The following is a 17808-nucleotide window of genomic DNA, read 5'->3' as shown; positions in this document are numbered from 1 at the left end:
CCCCCCCCCCGGCACATCTGTAAGAACACCCTCTTCCACCTTACACTGAGATACGGTCTTCCAGTCAGTTAATTAGACCTGGTCTTGGCTATGCTATTCCAGTTATTTCTGACCCTGAGATTTGTATCACTGTAACATGCTGTATGTAGGAGTGAAATTTCTATCCTTCAGAAACTCATTTTGGTTTCAGATGTGGCTCCCTGAGTACTTGGCATCTTGGACTGGAATGCTTTTTTGTTGCAATATGATGTTAATCAGCAAAGATACTGCTACAGGGAGGTTGCATGTTGGCCCTTAAACAGCCTCCTGTTGTTGTAGAAGGATATTTTCTTGTAATTAGCTAGCTACCAGTTGTTTCCTTATGCCTTTTATTATTATTTTCTAAATCTTTCAGCCCTGTAGTGTGTGTTGGCCCTTCACCATAATTCATTTATTTAAGTGATGTGCATGAGTTTAAATAAAATCCATGCACTTGATTAGAAAATAAAAAAAATTACATACAATGCTTTTGTCATGGATACCTCTCACTGAAGAGTCGTTCTGATCAGTGAATCTCTTTTCTGGCTCCTACAGGTTAAGAAAGCCTACAGACAAAAGGCCCTGACTTGCCATCCAGATAAGAACCCAGATAATCCTAAAGCAGGTAAGATCAATCTGTGTGTATACAAACAGGTTCTCCCTGTCAATCCCAGCTGCATGGATACAGGGAGTGTCCATATTTGTTTGCTGTAGCACAGCTCTGCTTTTGCCCATAACCCATGGAAACCTCTGTGCATCATGCAGTGTGTCCACATCTGTTGGTGGGCAGGAGACATGTTCAGCAGCACAAGGCAACTGAGTCCTGAGGCTAAATGTACAGCTCAAATGGGAGCTACATACAGTTCTCATTTCTGTTCTTGGAAATCTCCCCGTAGATAGGAAAACTCTCTATCTCTATTGTAATGGAAAGTTGATCTCCTGTTGTTTATGTTCTGGAAGTGCCTGTTATCAGGGGGTTGTATCCCTGTTAGATGCAAGTCACTGTATGTTGAGCAAAGTGGAGTTAAGTTGTGGGCAGGGTCCCTGCATTCTGCAGCAGCTTCACTTACATTCAGATGAATCAAACCTTAACTATTTTAAACATGAAAATGAATTAATGCTATGTGTGCCTTAGCTTCTGCTCTTTGTCCAGATATTGAATTCAGCTAAATTTTAGCTTGCTGTGCCACAGACTTTTCAAACTGATAACTGCAGTGAAAAGGCTGTCGGAGAGGAAATGAGGTTCAGTGAATGGGTGACAGGAAGACAGGCTTTCAGCATATAAGTAGGCAAGAGAAGCAACCTAAGGTGGTGGGATAAGCACATCAGTTAGTTCCTTTAGGTAAAATGATCAACAATTAAGAGAGTTAACAGTGTGAATACTTACCCTTAGGTTTGACTGTTAATAACTCTTAAATATGATATTAAGTTTGATATGAAAGGGGGGACTCACACTTTTTAATTCATATATTCAAGACTTCCATCACAATCAGGTGGTCTGGAAACTTTTTTTTTTCTTTTAAACAGAAGCCTTGTTAATCACACATAGGACTAAATTCCAGATGCCCTTGCTGTCTGTCAGCCTATAAATGCTGTGGAGAGGCTATTCTTTTCTCTCAAATTCTCTAGAACTTTTGCATGAGGGTTACTTGTTCAGAGACTTATCCAGAAATCCTGTGAGCTGTTTACTTGGTTTTCTGTCTTAAATGTTTTTTTTTCCCTCTGTATCCCCAGCGGAAGTCTTCCACCAGCTGTCTCAGGCTTTAACTGTACTAACCGATGCAGCAGCAAGGGTAAGGATGCCTATCTCTTGGTCATGGTGATATGTGCACATTGTTCATATCTGTTAGTGTACATGTCTAAGTGGAGAAATAATGGAAGTTGTCCTTTCTTTCCTGTCCCACATACTTTGCCCCCTTTATAACTCTGAGCCTCCAGGATTATCTGTTACATCCTGTGCATCTTTTTATAAGGAAGTTCCTTGTTCCAGTATGTCTTTTTGGCCATCAGAGCTCAGATGAGGATAGACAGAAAACGTAGGCCAGTGTTTTGGGTCCCATCTGATATGTATATATTTCCATCAGAAACAGTGTGCTGAGTAGAACAGACCTCTGAAATATTATGTTTAACATTGTCTTAAACTACATGTCCCCAGCTAACAACAGCAAACAAAGTAGGCTTCGATTCAGAGACTGAATACCTGCAATTTCTTTTGATCCCCAACTGCTGTCTCCACAGTCATGATTAGACTTATGAAGAACTAAGCAGTGGATTCTTTAATTTCAAGGTGCATTTCTCTTTACTTTGCAAACTCCAATCTGTCACCAACATATGTAAATGAAATAATTATTCTGATCCATTTTGTGCCATTGCCACCAATGGTTGCTTATAGTTGGCTCAGGAAACCAAAATGATCTCACTTCTGAAGGTGGGTCATGGTTTCGCTCAGAATTATTATTTTAGGGTAATTTTTGGGTCTGGCACCCTTTCCACTTCACCTTTCCATGCTACATCTTGAAGTGGTCAGTCCTGTTTTGTTCTTCTGTTTTCTGAGTACCTGAGCTGACATCCAGTTTTTTTTCATGAAAGCCCTCAGCACTAGGTGGAAAAAACCTCAACCTTCAGTTTTACAATGTCTCAGTAACTGTCACTCCTCACTTTCTCCCCCAAGTTTTACAGCATGTCATCCTTTCTGCTGTTCCCTTAAACAGGCAGCGTATGACAGAGTGAGAAAAGCAAAGAAGCAGGCAGCAGAAAGGACTCAAAAACTTGACGACAGAAGGAAAAAAGTGAAACTTGGTATGAAAATCGAGACTGCTCCCTTTTTCCATGGGATAAAGTCCAAGGCAATGGGAGATTTTTGCATTTCTTCCACCCCTAGAATTCTCTATTTCCCATTAAACTTCTTTTCCCCATTGTGGCTGAACTCTTGTGTCATTCCTTGTGGAACTCTGGTTGTTCAGATTTCCCCTGGGATCAACCCCTGCAAACAGCAGAAGGGGGATGGGGTGAAACCTTTTTTGAGTTTTCATAGAATTATGGGATCTAAGAAGGGATCCTCGGGTCCTGTACTCCAAACTCCTAAACACGTGGGACTTGTTTTGCTGAATTAATGATGCAAGTTGCTTATTGCTGAACATGGATGTAGATGGGAGATTGGGACTACCCTTCAGGAAGAGAGCTGAGGGCAAGAACAATAAGAACAGCCAAGTATAGGTAGAGAGTTTTGGCTCCTGGTGACATGTGACTTGGCTTTGCTGTGGCTATAGCTGGAAATGTTTTTTGCAGACCTTGAAGCCCGGGAACGAGAAGCCCAAGCTCGTGTAAGCGAAGAGGAAGAGCTCCAAATAACCAGGACATTAGAGCAAGAGGTAATGGGAACCATTTGTGGGTTGATCCACTCATAGCAGGAATGTGGGCAAGACCCTTTGGGCACATAACCATGACGGTGAGCTTAGACCTGAATCATCAAGCTCAAAGGGTAGTAATCAATGACTGTCTAGGTGGCATCCAGTCTCAAGTGGAGTGCCTGAGGGGTTGGTCCTGGGGCCAGTTTTGTTCAATGTTTTCATCAATGACTTGGATGATGGGATAGAGTGCACCCTCAGCAAGTTTGCAGATTACATCAAGCTGGGGAAGTAGTAGATATGCTGGGGGGTAGGGCTAGGTTTCAGAGATACCTCAACAAATTGGAGGATTTGACCAAAACAAATTTCATGAGGTTCAATATGGAGAAGTGCAAAGTGCTGGACTTAGGACGGAACAATCCCATGCACCAGTAGAGGCTGGGGGCTGACTGGCTGGGCAGCAACTCCGCAGAAAAGGACCTGGAGGTTACAGTAGACAGTAAGCTGAATATGAGCCAACAGTGTGCCCTTGTTGCCAAAAAAAGCTTACAGCTACTGGGCTGCGTGCATTGCCAGCAGATTGAGGGAAGTGATTTTTTCTCTTTATTTGGCACTGGTGAGATCACATCTGGCATATTATGTCCAGTTTTGGGCCCCCCTACTACAGAAAGGATGTGGACAAATTGGACAGAGTCCAATGGAGGGCAATGAATATGGTTAAGGTGTTGGGGCACATGACTTAAAAGGAGAGGCTGAGGGAACTGGGCTTATTTAGTCTGGAGAAGAAGACTAAGAGTGGATTTAATAGCAGCCTTCAACTACCTGGAGGGTGGTTCCAAAGAGGATGGAGCTAGACTGTTCTCAGTGGTGGCAGTGACAGAACAAGTAGCAATGGTCTTAAGTTGCAGCGAGGGAAGTTGACATTAGATATAAAGAAGAACTGTCTCACAAGGAGGGTAATAAAGCACTGGAACAAGTTACCCAGAGTGGTTGTGAAACCTCCATCCTTGGAGGTTTATAAGACGTGGGATCTAGTTGGGGCTGGTCCTGCTTTGAGCAGGGGGTTGGCTCAGGAAACCAGTCCCTTCCTACCTTAATTTTCAATGATTCTATAAATTTGCATGAAGTATGGCTAGTACAAAGCCTTTGGGAATAAGTGATTCTGTGAGCCCATAGGAAGAGGGGTGTCGATAATTGATAATCCTGGCCCCAGATGTTTGGGGAAGGAATCTTAGTTGAGCCCTCAGTGGAAAAGGGGTAAAAGGGTTAATGGTTTAGCTTTCACTTATCATGGGGTTAAAACAGAATTCCTGGTTGTCTGTGTGCTCTCACTCTGACCTACAGGCAATATAAGTTACAGGTAAGTTACAATGATGTAACTGGCTCACATGTGCACCTTATTTGTTCACTTTTTGCTTTGGCTACAGATCATACGTCTGCGCGAAGAGGGCTCCAGGCAGTTAGAAGAGCAGCAGAGGCTCATTCAGGAACAGATCCGGCTTGAGAGAGAGCGAGTCCAAGGTATGGGCAGATGAGATTGGAGCCTTTGTCCAAACAAAATGCTTCACAAGCCCCCAAATTTTCTTGAGTTAATGTTCAGGGGCACCACTCCCTACGCACCACCCACATCTCAGCTTTCTGTATAGCATCCTGATGAGAATTGTGTGTGGAGGTAGGTGGTACTAATAGTCCTGCTGGAATGCCTCCCACATGAGCTTGATGATCCAGTGCACTGGAGGAGGAGAAATAAAGTTCTTTGCCATCTTCCGCACCCCACCTCCTTTTCCATTTTCTGGGAATGCAAACACATTCTTTATGATACTTTGAACCTGGATGTCGCCAAAGGGGCTCCCTGCTGTACGGCTTGGAAGATAGTCTAAAGTGGGATATGAATCGGTTACAGGCATTCACCCTCTCCATGCTGGCCCTGCACAGTTTAAACAACCAGGAGAGCACTTCTAGTTTGCCAAGGGGTTAGGACACTAGTTACTTATGAAAGCCACCACTACTCCTCAGAAATGGTGTGTGGTGTCTATCTTCTAGAGAGGCTCAACATATGGAAGGTCGGTTATATAAACTGCAGTCCCAGGTATGCCTGGGACTTACTTCTCTGATCTTTTATATGCAGGTGTTTGTTCCTCCCCCACATACATGCCCACACTCTCACATGCAACAGGAAATCAGCAATGTTTTAAGCTCAAGACACTTCACTCCTGAGCTCCTTTCCCTACCTCTTGCACTGCTTTCTGAGAAAAGAAAGTTTATGTGCTTAAAGTGGTCAGCCCCTAAATATTCATGGCACCTTGGGTACTGTAAGTAGTTCCCTTATGCACCAATAACTGAGTGTAGCAGTGCCAGTGCTCCTAGGGCAGCCCTGATGCCCCTTAGCGATCATGTGGCTCCTGTTTGGCTCTAGTTCTAAGGTACCCTCCCTGCTCTCCTTCCTGCCATGTCTTGATTAACTGAGTTTTTTTTTTTAAGGGAAGCTGCTCAAGGGTCCTAGAGTGAGCTTCAAACTATCTTCCTACCAGCAAATCCCTCTCAGATGTTGCAGGTCCCAATCCCATCCTCATAATTGGTCCTCCTGGCCTGTACATACCAACCAGGGCACCTGTTGCCTTACGGGCTGTTCACAGCTCTGGCCTCCCCTACAGCCATGCCCATGTCTCACAGTTGTTACTCAGCACACATTCAATTCTATTTCTTGTAGAGACCTCAGCCCCCTTGGCTTTAGCCTCTTTTGTCTGGCTGCAAGTCTCCAGCCCTGACCCACTGCTCTGTGTCTGGCTGTCTCAGCCTCAGCCCTGTCAGTCGACAGTGTCTCTGGCCCTTGGGTATCTCACTCTGAGCCTTTGGCCGCAGAATTTGCCCTTCTGGGGCTGCTGGGACTCTGTTTCTGGTCTCTGCCCCTCTGGGCTGATCTTGTCTCTCCTGGGCTACCAGTCCCTGACCCTGGTTCTCACCTCTCCTAGGCTATGAGTTCACCCATCTTGGGCTACAGTCCCTGGTCCTGGCTTTTGTCCTGCTTGGGCACTGGCCCTGGCCCTGTCTCTACTATACTCGCAATTTGAATCCCACCCCCTGGCCGAGCTTAAGGTAGTCGTGTGCTTCTTGGGCACGGCTGGGACCTTCACCTCCCCAGTAGCCTCAAACCCAAACCACCAGTCAAAACTCAAACAGAAAAACATAGGCACTCTGCCTCTAACACAACTATCAGTCTGCTGGCCATCTCTTAAACTCTCTCTTCATTCTGGGTCTCAGTCCCCTACCAGCCCTCAGCTCCTTGCTTGGTGGGTCTCAGTCAGTCATCTGGCCAGCCAGCTTGCAGCAGAGCTCCTTACCCTTCAGCATCTGAGGCTAGACTACCTGCCCTGGGTTTGTCTCCCCCAGGCTCTGCCCCTTTCCAGGCAGGTGACTCCCCTGGGCAGTCTGCAGGTGTACCCTAATTAGGCTTCCTTACTGATCTCAAGGGTAGCCTGCTGCTGCTGGTCTAGCCATTTTAGCAGTGCCTTGTATGCTATGCTGGGTTCTCCTTTGCAGAGCTGTTACTGAGTGGCTAGCACTGCAGTAGGCATTCTGCTGTCCATACAGGGTCTGCTTTATTGTGCTGCTGCAGCATAGCTCACTTTGCAATAGGCATGCCTCGCTTGTAAATCCCTGGGGACCTATTCTCCTTCAGCCCCCACCTGAGGATCCCCCTGCTGCTGTTTATGCCTTAAAGTAACAGGAGCTCCCAGTTACACTGAGTTTTGTCCACAACCCTTGTGCTGCCTCCTTATATATTGCTGAATCTTCCACCTGAACCATATACCTGTAGAGCAATTCCTTGCTTACTTCTTTAACACTCTGTCCCCTGGACTCAAAATACAGTGCTGTGTATTATTCAGAAAATACTGATCTGATCTGAATGAGTTAGACCATTCCCAGATTGAGAGGGAAATTTACTAGGGAGATTGCTGGGCTCCTCATTTCATGCTCCTTCCATTCTAGCAGGGGATAGGTTTAGTTCTCCTTATCCTGCACAGCAGTGATTGATCTTGTGTGGAAGGAAAAAAATATAAACACTGGAAGTCACTGGAGGTGACACTGGAGATGAGTTAATTTCTCTTCCATGATCCACCAGAAGCTTCTTGTGCTTTATTATTACCACTTTACAGATGGGAAATTGAGAGGAGATAGTCAGAGATTAAGATGAAAATAAGGGAAAATTAAGAGCAAGGTGTTGCTGGCATAACTGCACAACAGATATTCCCAATCAATATTAGTTTTAATTTTGTTTTCCATATTTTCACAATTACTTCATAGTGGAGCTTCAATTATGGGGAGCTGTTGTAGGAGCACAGGCTCCTACACTGCCTGTATTTGTCTTTGTGACATCTGGTTTTGATCAAGGCAAGTCTGGGCAACAAGATATAAAACATGCTGGCAGCTGCCAGCATCTGGTTGATGCTAGGGGCCCTTCTTATGGTAGTGAACCATTCTCAGCAGCAGTAGAAGACTGTAGAGGTGAAGAGTGCCCCCCCAGCTGCTCGACAGAATGGCCAGTACATTGGCCATATATTCTGACATGTTGTGTGGTGTTTCTGTTGGCCCTTATGCCATACGCTCTTTTTCTTCCTCTTTCTAGGCAAACAAGAAGGGAATGGAGCAGAAGGCAAAGTGACTCCCAAACTCAAAGTAAGACATTCCTTAAAAATCAGGCCAGGTGAGAAAACTGGCTACTAGCCTTTGCCACATTGGAAACCAATGGGCACTTGCTTCCAGAAGGAGCATCTCAGCTGTTTTCCAAACCAGGGACATCTCCAGTCTGGCAAAGAGCTGAGATTCTCTGCCTAGTGCTCTTGATGCTGATAGATGGCTTCAGTTAGTTTTCCTCTTAAAAAAAGAAAAAAAAGTCCTTTCCCCACTTTTTCCCCCTGCTGTCTGACGTAGAAACCAGTAGGTCTGTGCTTGGAATTCTGGCAGCTGTGCTTCAGGCACTGCAAACATCTCATTACCCAGAGAAAAATCATTTCAGGTGCTGTATAGTGTGAGCTCTTTCACTAGGAGTTATTTCTTCCTTCCCTGCTGTATAAGTTTTTTCCCTTTAATTTGCGTGTTCTATATCAGCAACATTGAGTGCAGTTGTCATTGGTAGGCTGTGGCTTATTCTGCAGCCTACAACAGCTGTATGCAGAGTGCACTGAAGTAGACAAAATTAACTTCCGACTCCTTTTCCCAGCTAAGATGGAAATGCAAGAAAGATGATGAGACAAAGGGTGGATATTCAGAAGAAGTTCTCCTGCGAATCCTGCAGAAGGTCCTGTTCTGAGATGCTCTTTTCTACCGCTTGACTTTTCCCCAACCATGATGCTGTAAGAAAGGGCAGAAAATTCTGGTGGCAGTTACATATATAACCAGAGTAGCTCTAATTGTTCCTCTTTGTGTACCTTTCTCCCTCTCACACCACTTATAAAGGCTATTATTATAGATTTGTCAACTGAACTGTGCCCAGGCTCACATTCATACACCTTTCCCTACAGTGGTTCTGGCTTCTTTGGTCACCATGTATAAAGATTAGAATTAGGATTTATTTTCCCATTCACTTAAACATTTAGTAGTAGCTGCTGTTGGGAGGTGGATTACAGGACTAGATGGGCATGTGTAATTTGGTTAATTCTGGTTTACAATCTTTATTTTCCCCTGAGTCCTGATGGTATAGACTGACCTGCCAGGAGCTATGAATTCTCAGCCAAGCAGCCCTCCTACTCCACTGCCCTACAATGCATCTTGTCAGGAGCAGTGAGTGTACCTCTGACCTACCTCATAGCTATATCCATACATTTCTTAAAATGACTCTTTGTGGGGGAGCTGATATCTTGTCCTGGCCCTTATCCCTGACAGCTAGAGCTCCTCCATCAGTCTGCATAAAGACATGCTTGAACTGGAGCAGCTGTAGCTTTTGGTCATGTTTCACAGTGATGTGTCTTGCTTCTCAGCTGGATTTGTAATAGCCCCATCTTTTCTTATTGATTCTAACAGTATGGTGAAGTACTCAATTTGGTGATCTCAAGTAAGAAGACTGGGAGTGCGGTTGTGGAATTTGTGTCAGTTAAGGCTGCTGTAAGTTGAGCAGGAGACCTCAGGGTTACACTCTTGGGAAGACTGGAGGAGGGCAATAGGATATGGATGCTGTTACTACTTCCATAACCAGTCTAGTAATGGTGGTTATACTGTAGTACATTATGTTTACAATCAAGACTGTGCAGAAACATATCACTGGAGTCTAGGCTAAATGGGAGCAGAAATCCTAAAACCTATTTTCCAGTTCACTTACACATTTTGTAGTAGCTACTATTAGGAGGTGGATTACAGGACTAGATGTGCATGTGTAATCTGGTTAATTCTGGCTTAAAATCTTTATTTTCCCGTCAGACTGACCTGCCATGAGAAGTAAATTCTCAGCCAAGCAGCCCCCCTACTTTAATATACACAGCTTGAGGACTGGGTCTATTCTTTTATTCCTTAGATCAAAACAAGTATATATTCTCTTTATTAAATGCACTGATTGTCATAAGTCCTCTCCTTGTTTGACACTGGTGTGGACTTTCCTGTAAGGATACTATAGCAGCTGTGGATAAGTTATTCTCAGTTTAGTGCTCTACGTGGGTTGAAACTGAAAAAGTGAGTTTAGAATGAATGGGGTCTGAAATTCAGATAGTGATGGACAAATGTTCTCATTGATAGGAAATGGCAGTGAAGAATGAAGCTGGTCTGGTAAATAATCCTCTAAAAATCTCCTGGCTAGAGGGCCAGCCACAGAACAATCCCAACACCACGTTTCCTGGCAGTACGAATCAGCCTTGGACTTCCCAGGTAAGGAGAATGCAGGCCACTTACTGTTAAACCTACTTGGATAGCAACACCAATGAAGCTTAAAAGGTGAAGTATTCTTTTTTTTTTTTTTACTCAGCACATAGTAACTTCAGCCAAGAGAGGTTGTAGAGGCAGATAGCATGACCAGTTTCTATAAGGGGTTAGACCAGTGTGTGGAGGATAGATCCATTAATAGCTATTAAACAAAACTTAACAATCCTCATGTCTAAACTAATGAGGATGGATGTTAGGGAGGGTATGGCAGGGGATAGATTACTCTAGACATGCCTTGTTCATAACTTTTCCTTCCAAAGTAGGGATGGACTAACCTGCAGCACATGTGCCCCAGGTGTCATGGGAAGCTTCTCTGTGTAGCACACACTGGATTGGGTAGGGAGCAGAAAAAAGAGGAAGGGGATCAGAGTGGTACTTGGGATGAATTTGAGGCATGCCTGCCAAAAAGGTTGGTTCCCAATGCTCTGAAGCATCTACTACTGCCACTGTCAGATAGAGGATATGGGGTTAGATGAACCATTGGTTTAACCCAGCGTGGCACTTAATTTTCTGTGTGATAAGATATGTTCCTTCCCAAAAGAGTTTAATGAGAAAGTCCTAGTTAGGGGCCTTGGAGACCTGGACAGACGCATACACACCCTGTGCTAATTTACATTGGTTTTGGGCAATGATATAAATTGCACTGGTATTAGGAACAGGCAGACATGCAGTGGCAGAGAAGTAGGTAACAATCTGTCTGCCTTCTACATACAGCTACTCCAGGATGCAAGCAGACAGGAAAAAGTCAGTATAATTCATGCCAGTAGTGTTTCCTCAGATTCTTTCAGGGGTTACACTACACTGGACTGGGGATGTGCATGTCTATCCACTACCCTTTTACACTGGTATAATGCCAGTTACGCCAGCATAAAAGTTTTCTCTATCTCAGCCTGTACTTCCTAGTTGGCTTTTGAAATGTCTTGCTGACCCAGTAGCCTTTTGCTGAAACATCTCTTCCCTGGGGAAGTACAAAATGTGGCACAAACTGCTCAAATGACTTTATCTTTCACTGTTTTCCTCCTCCTGACTGAGAAGCACAGACATTCTGTGTTTAGCTTAGAGCCTCTGAACTCCCTTTTTTGTGACTTTATTTTAACTGATCTATTCTAACATACTCTCCCTAACCCTGGACATCCTTAGGCTGACTGCATCTTACTGTGAGTTTGCCAGAAGGCCTTCAGAACATGTCTAGGGAGGTTGGTTCACCAGATTGTAGGGAATGCTGGGCTAATGTAATGGTGAAATTGAAACCTAAAGTCTAGAGACTGGAGAAATGAAAGAACAGCAGTACCTGCATAGATTGTCTTGATGATAAGATTCATAGGCTGGCATGTCCTCCCCACCATCCATCCCCATGTTGCTATTATAACCAGCAGCTTGGCAAGGACATATGGGTTAAGTAAATATAGGTTGGATGAATGGACTGTAAGAAAACTGGCTGGAGCATTTGGCTCAGAGGGAGCCATAATCAATGGCTCAATGTCTAGTTGGCACCCGGTATCAAGTAGAGTGCCCCAGGCGTCGGTCCTGAGGCTGGTTTTGTGCAATGTCTTCATCAATGACCCTGGAAGAAGACAAAAAGTGCATCCTCGGCCAGTTTGCAGATGACACCAAGCTGGAGGGGAGAGTAGTAGATACACTGGAGGGTAGGGCTAGTATTCAGAGTGACCTAAACAAATTGGAGGACTGGGCCAAAAGAAATCTCATGAGGTTCAACAAGGACAAATGCAAAGTTCTGCACTTAGCACAGAACAATCTCCTGCACCAGTACAGGCTGGGGGCTGACTGGCTGGTCAGCAGCTCTGCAGAAAAGAACCTGGGGGTTACAGTAAGCTGAATGAGCCAGCAGCATGCCCTTGTTGCCAAGAAGGCTAACAGCATACTGGGCTGCATTGGTAGGTGTGTTGCCAGTAGGTCCAGGGAAGTGATTATTGTCCTCTATTCAGCATTAATGAGGCCACATCAGGAATACTGTGTTCAGTTTTGGGCCCCCACTACAGAAAGCATGTGGACAGATTGGAGAAAGTCCAGCAGAAGGCAACAAAAATGGTTTGGGAGGCTGAGACACATGACTTCTGGGGAGAGGCTGAGGGAACTGGACATATTTAGTCTAGAGAAGAGAAGACTGAGAGGGGATTTAATAGCAGCCTTCAACTACCTGAAGGGGGTTTAAAAGAGGATGGAGCTAGACTGTTCTTAGTGGTGGCAGATGACAGAAAATGGAGCAACGGTCTCAAGTTGTAGCAAGGGAAGTTTAGGTTAGATATTAGGAAGAATTTTCTCACTAGAAGGTTAGTAAAACACTGGAACAGGTTTCTCAGAGAGGTGGTGCAATCTCAGGGGTTTGGACTAAACTTCCTGAGGTCCCTTCCAACCCTAATTTTGGGACTTGGGGATCATGATTTACCACAAGATGAACATGAGCCATCAGTGTGATGCTGCAGCTAGTAAAATGAGCAAAACACTGGCTTGCATCCATAGATGCTTCTCAAGCAAATCCCAGGACATCATTCTCCCATTGTACTCAGCCTTGGTGAGGCCACAGCTGGAGTACTGCGTCCAGTTTTGGGCTCCACAATTCAAAAAGGATGTGGAGAAGCTTGAGAGAGTCCAGAGGAGAGCCACGCACATGATCAGAGGCCTGGAAAACAGACCTTATGATGAGAGGCTGAGAGCTGTGGGACTCTTCAGCCTGGAAAAGCGCAAGCTCAGGGGTGATCTGGTGGTTGCCTATAAGTTTATAAGGGGTGCTCACTAGGATTTGGGGGAATGTCCATTCACCAGAGCGCCCCAAGGGATGGTAAGGTCAAATAGTCACAAACTCCTCCATGACCGTTTCAGGCTGGACATACAGAAGCACTTCTTTACTGTCCGAGCCCCCAAGGTCTGGAATAGACTGCTGCTGGAGGTGGTTCAAACACCTACTTTGAACCCTTCAAGAGATATTTGGATGTTTATATTGCTGAGATCCTATGACCCCTGCTGACTTCCTGCCCCTGGGGCAGGAGGCTGGATTTGAAGATCTTCCAAGGTCTGTTCCAGCCCTAATGTCTATGAAATTTTCTCTGATTCTATGACTGTGGAGGCTTGTGATAATGTAGCGGGATGTTTGGGAGAGAAATCCATCTGGAATCTGATTGAAAATGGGACACACACAAGATGATTGTTAACTCTGCTATACTCTGTTAAATTTCACTGAACCAGGGATGTCAAACTCACTTGTCCCCTGAGGCTGGATCCAGCCCACAGAGTTCCTTGGGAGCCAGATCCAGACCCACTTCTAGTGATGGTGATTGGGATGAGTACTGTCAGAGAGCTGTGGGGACTACTACAGCCATGACTCGCGTCCCCCCATCCCCCTTCCCCATCAGCACACATCCCTAATAGGCTCTGTGTCCTGAATTCAAGCAATGGGTCCCATTCCCAAATTCATGCCCCCTCTAGGAGCCCTGCAAGCCACGTGACACTGCTCTGCAAACCAGATCTGGCTGTGGGCTGTATGTTTGACACCCCTGCCCTAAATAATCCCTGTGCACTTCTTGTTGTGCTACAGTAGCAGTATTCTAAACTCAGTCCCTAGTGGTGAGAACAAGAAACCTGGCTTCTATTTCTGACTCTGCTTGAGGTTGTGCAGCAAGTCAGTGGCAGTCACGTAAGCTCCCTCTGCCTACATTCCCCCCTGTGAAAGATGGGGACCGTAGCCACCCTGTAAATACTCTGAAATGCAAAAGTAAATAGTGCCACATAAGGGCATTGTAAGGTATAGTGTGTTTAGTTCTGCAGACCCTTGCATGTCTGGTTCAGATGGTGACACCTTAGCCACCCCTGAGGGATGGGGTGAAATGCTGCAAGCTCCTCTGCCAGTGAGTTCAGGTCTGGCATAGTCTTTAAATTTCATGTAAGCCATCTTCATTTGGAGGTCAAAACCAAGCCCTAATTAATTAGTCAGTGCCAAGAGTGATTCTGCCTCACACTGCGTGTGTTCTCAACCCCCATTTTAGTGGGTGCTTAGAAACCAGCCTTGGGTATATTTAGCAGCTGAATATTTTTGGCAGTTTCCAAGGCTGTTTGATTTTTCCCAACCAATGCAAGGAGGAATGTAGAGGGGATTGTAGGGGGTATTGCCTAGCCACCACCCCATGTTTTGCAGGCTGGGGTGTGTGCTTGGTATATATGCATCTGCCTGTGATAAGCAGAGTGGCTTCTCTGCCTGGCTGCAGGCTTATGCAGGAGCAGAGTTTAGAGGTTGGGAATGTACAGTGTAGAGCTGGCTTTAGTTCCATGCACTGCAGAGTCTTTTGGGGTGGCCAGCAGTAGTCAGCCTACTAGATCTCAGCATCCCCCTTGGAGGCACAAGAGCAAGAACTAATGGCCCAGCTAGGAGCTCATTCATTGCATAAGAGGCCATTGATACAACTGCTGCTTGATATGATAATGCATTCTTGGCTCTAGCAGATTCACCTGTGAAAGCCCTAACTTGTGATTGCATTTTTCTTGGCTTGTTTTCATGACAGAAGGCTTGTTAGCATGAAACTATAGCATCTGTCTGCTGCATCAGATTAATGCGGCTGCACAGACAGGCAGGGCAAGCCAAAGCAGCCTATGGTATTCCTGGTGCATGGAGCAAGGAGAGTTGCTTCTGCATGGATTCCCTCCAGTAGGGGTACAGGTCCACTGTTAAAGTGGGGAGGGCTTGGGATCTACTAATTAAAAGATAATCATTCATGCAGTGACCCTTCCATTCGACACATTCCTCCAGTCCACTGTCATTGCCAGTAACATCTGCCATCACTGTGATAATATTGCTCTCCTTTTGCTTTCTAGGCTTGGAGCCATGAGGTACTCTCCAATTCCTTTCTTTTCTACTCCTTGCCTATGCAACACCTCCCAGATCCTGCCGTTTTCTTTTAACATGTCCAGGATCTGGAACTATATTTCTTGGCTGCTCACTGACTTCACTCCTTCCCCTCAGCTCCCCTTCCTCTCCAGCCCATCCAAAATGCAGTTTCTGAGAGAGCTTCTTTTTCTGCTGCACCAGCCACCCCTACTTCATCTTTCATTATTCACTCCACATCATCCTTCCCATCTTATATTAAGTTCAGGGTTCTCAGTTTTAAGTTCTTCAGCTCCATCTATATCTTATTTTCTTCAGTCTGCCCTCACTCTTCTACCACTCCCCTTGGATACTTCATGCTTTTAATTCGCTCATACACCTAGATAAGCTTTCCACTTCCTATAAATGAAGCTACCTGCATACTCTCCTTCAGAATGCTATTGAAAAGCCACAGCACTTTGGTGATTGTACATGTGCTATTTTTTCTGATTTGAAACAGCTTGTGGTTCTGGACTGTTAGCTACTAAGGGTGGGAAGTTTTTGTCTGACATTGCAGCAGCGCTGAATATTCTGCTACTGAATGAGTGATTTGCAGCATGCAAAGATCCCTCCCAACAAGGTTGTCTCTGGGAGCTTTCTACCAGCTCACTGCCCTTCCACTGTTGGCTAGATATCCAGCAATTCTATTGTACAGGTGCTGAGCACAGCTTTCTCTCTGACATTGTCCCGTACCCTAGATAGGCTGCTGCCACTTTAATTGTTGTGCCAGTGCTTTAGCAACTGGACCCCCTAGTATAGACACAGCTAGCAGGAGTTTTTCTGCCACCAGATCTGTATTAGTTATTCAAAGGACAAACTGTAGGGAGAAGATGCCCTTTGCCAGCAGAGCTGCTTGTGCCCTGGGGTTTTGCTGCCCCAGCTACGTGACTACAGGGTGTGAACTCTACTCATTGCAGCCATCAGTCCTAAGGGCAGAACTAAGCTCCTTAGTGCTGCATGGCTTTTACATCTACTGAGATAAGAGCTATTTGCACCTTCTTTGAGATGATTTGCCCAAAGGCTAAATGCCTCAGATGCCTTTTATTAATGACCCCTAGAAAAAAGGCACCACTAGTCAGTGGTAAGAATTACTGCAGAATTTTTGTGGCAGCAGCATTTTTTATTAGAACTAGGCACTTACCCAAATTGTTCTGAGCCTTGATGCCAGGCTTGGCAGCAGCTTGGTATCTCAGATGGGCAGCAGTGTTCTTTCAGGGGGTTTAGTAAAAGGCCTAGCATCTGAGTGATGTTCTCGGTGCTATGCTTGGAGAAGGATGTCACAGCTGCTGCAGTTCTAGTCTTTCCTGTCAGGAGCTGCAGAACAAATTGGAGCTATGGAGTCATCTTGCTGGAGGGAGTTAAGGGACCAAGGAGCACTGGACCTGGGGCAATTGATTACCGTATACCATATGTATGAGCTGTGCTCTTTGATAAAAAAGCAAAGACACACTTAGAACAGATACATTTATTCTCGCGTATATCTTTACAGCTGATTATTCAGAACAAGCTCCAGAAAGCAATATCTACAGAAGCTCCTTCTCCTGCTAGCAGGATGGAGAATTTGCTGATCCTATATTAGGAGTCTTTCTGGCTGCTTACCTGTTTTCAATGACAAGGTGACTATGAATGCCCATCACACTAGAGCTATTGGGAAAGAAACCCACCAGAAAAAGGAACATCCTTAATCTTCATATGTAGAATCTCCACTTGTGATATGGGTAAACACTCCAGTTTCTCTCTTTGGACAGGTTCTCAATTCCTCAGCTATAGCTTTGAAATGTGGGAGCTACCTTCACATCCAGATTGTCCAGTAACCCATGAATCATGTTCCATCCACCTCGATTCCCACACCTTCTGTAGTCTCAATTATGTTCCAAAAATAGTAAGTCTCTGTGTTGCCAAGTAAAGTGATTTCTTTTACCAGGATGAGGTGCATGGTAAACAGTGGGAGAAAAATTTTCAGAGTAGTCTGGAGAATGGAAACGCTTCCCTTTATTCCAGCATGTGGTTGGGTGATTGACAGCTCTGTAAGAAAGGACAGGAGCAGTTTGTGGTAGGTAAGGCAAGACAATAAGACAAGCCCTCAGAGTAAGGGATACAATGGTATCCCTTCCTCTGTTAGGGCTAAAAATCTGTCAGTCCTGCTGATTAGCTCAATAAATTAAATGGCAGGTGCTTTCAAATGGTGTAATCTCTGGGATTCTGTTTCCTGAGGGTCTGCAGCACATCCTCAAGGAGTGATAGCCCCAAGTCCACTTTGAAGGAAAAGAACGGGTCAGATGGGTCATAAAGAGGTGAGCCAGTCTGGGAGCCTCTCTCAGCAGTCCCCCAGCCTGTAGCCTGGTCCTTGTGGATGTGAGCCTGCTGTGTTTGAGTAGCTTTGTGGTACTGAGGGTTGGCATTGGAAAAGGAGATGTCTTTAGAGGGGGAATCTGTGTGGTCAATTATGTTGGGGCAGCTGGAACTGTCCAGGTACAACCGGGGAGGCTTGGGAGGTGCCTGTGCCTTGGCAAGGTTTTGCTCACTCTGGCATGACAGGTATTCCGATTTGTCCTTCAGGTCCCTTAGTTCCCTCTTGTGGTACTGCCCATCGTTGTCAATTGTGTTGCTATTCTGATTCAAGATGATGACTTGATTGCCCAGCTTTTTATGCCTCCTGAG

At 45.2% G+C, this 17808-nt stretch overlaps 2 protein-coding genes across 4 annotated transcripts in view; one reads left to right on the top strand and one right to left on the bottom strand.

The window, feature by feature from the left end:
- The window catches only part of DNAJC17 (DnaJ heat shock protein family (Hsp40) member C17), a 42538-nt gene that overhangs the window by 11197 nt on the left and 13533 nt on the right, over nt 1-17808 (top strand). For both annotated transcript variants that reach the window (XR_002097692.1, XM_019519016.1), the window contains exons 2-10: nt 574-643; nt 1753-1811; nt 2730-2817; nt 3307-3389; nt 4793-4886; nt 7993-8042; nt 8587-8664; nt 9387-9467; nt 10092-10220. Coding sequence is in view for 1 of the 2 variants with exons in the window: in XM_019519016.1 (XP_019374561.1) it covers nt 574-643; nt 1753-1811; nt 2730-2817; nt 3307-3389; nt 4793-4886; nt 7993-8042; nt 8587-8664; nt 9387-9467; nt 10092-10220 (732 nt within the window). In the remaining variant the exon portion in view is untranslated. The remainder of the gene's footprint in view (nt 1-573; nt 644-1752; nt 1812-2729; nt 2818-3306; nt 3390-4792; nt 4887-7992; nt 8043-8586; nt 8665-9386; nt 9468-10091; nt 10221-17808) is intronic.
- The window catches only part of CUNH15orf62 (chromosome unknown C15orf62 homolog), a 9467-nt gene continuing 8256 nt past the window's right edge, over nt 16598-17808 (bottom strand). For both annotated transcript variants that reach the window (XM_019519017.1, XM_019519018.1), the window contains one exon: nt 16598-17800. In XM_019519017.1, the coding sequence (XP_019374562.1) occupies nt 17326-17800 (475 nt within the window). In that variant the 3' untranslated portion in view covers nt 16598-17325. The remainder of the gene's footprint in view (nt 17801-17808) is intronic.

Source organism: Gavialis gangeticus, unplaced genomic scaffold (assembly GCF_001723915.1).
Source record: "Gavialis gangeticus isolate Ggan-Ray unplaced genomic scaffold, GavGan_comp1, whole genome shotgun sequence".
Taxonomy (NCBI): domain Eukaryota; kingdom Metazoa; phylum Chordata; order Crocodylia; family Gavialidae; genus Gavialis; species Gavialis gangeticus.
The sequence above is the reverse complement of the archived record's forward strand: the minus strand, read 5'-3'. Positions and strand labels throughout refer to the sequence as shown.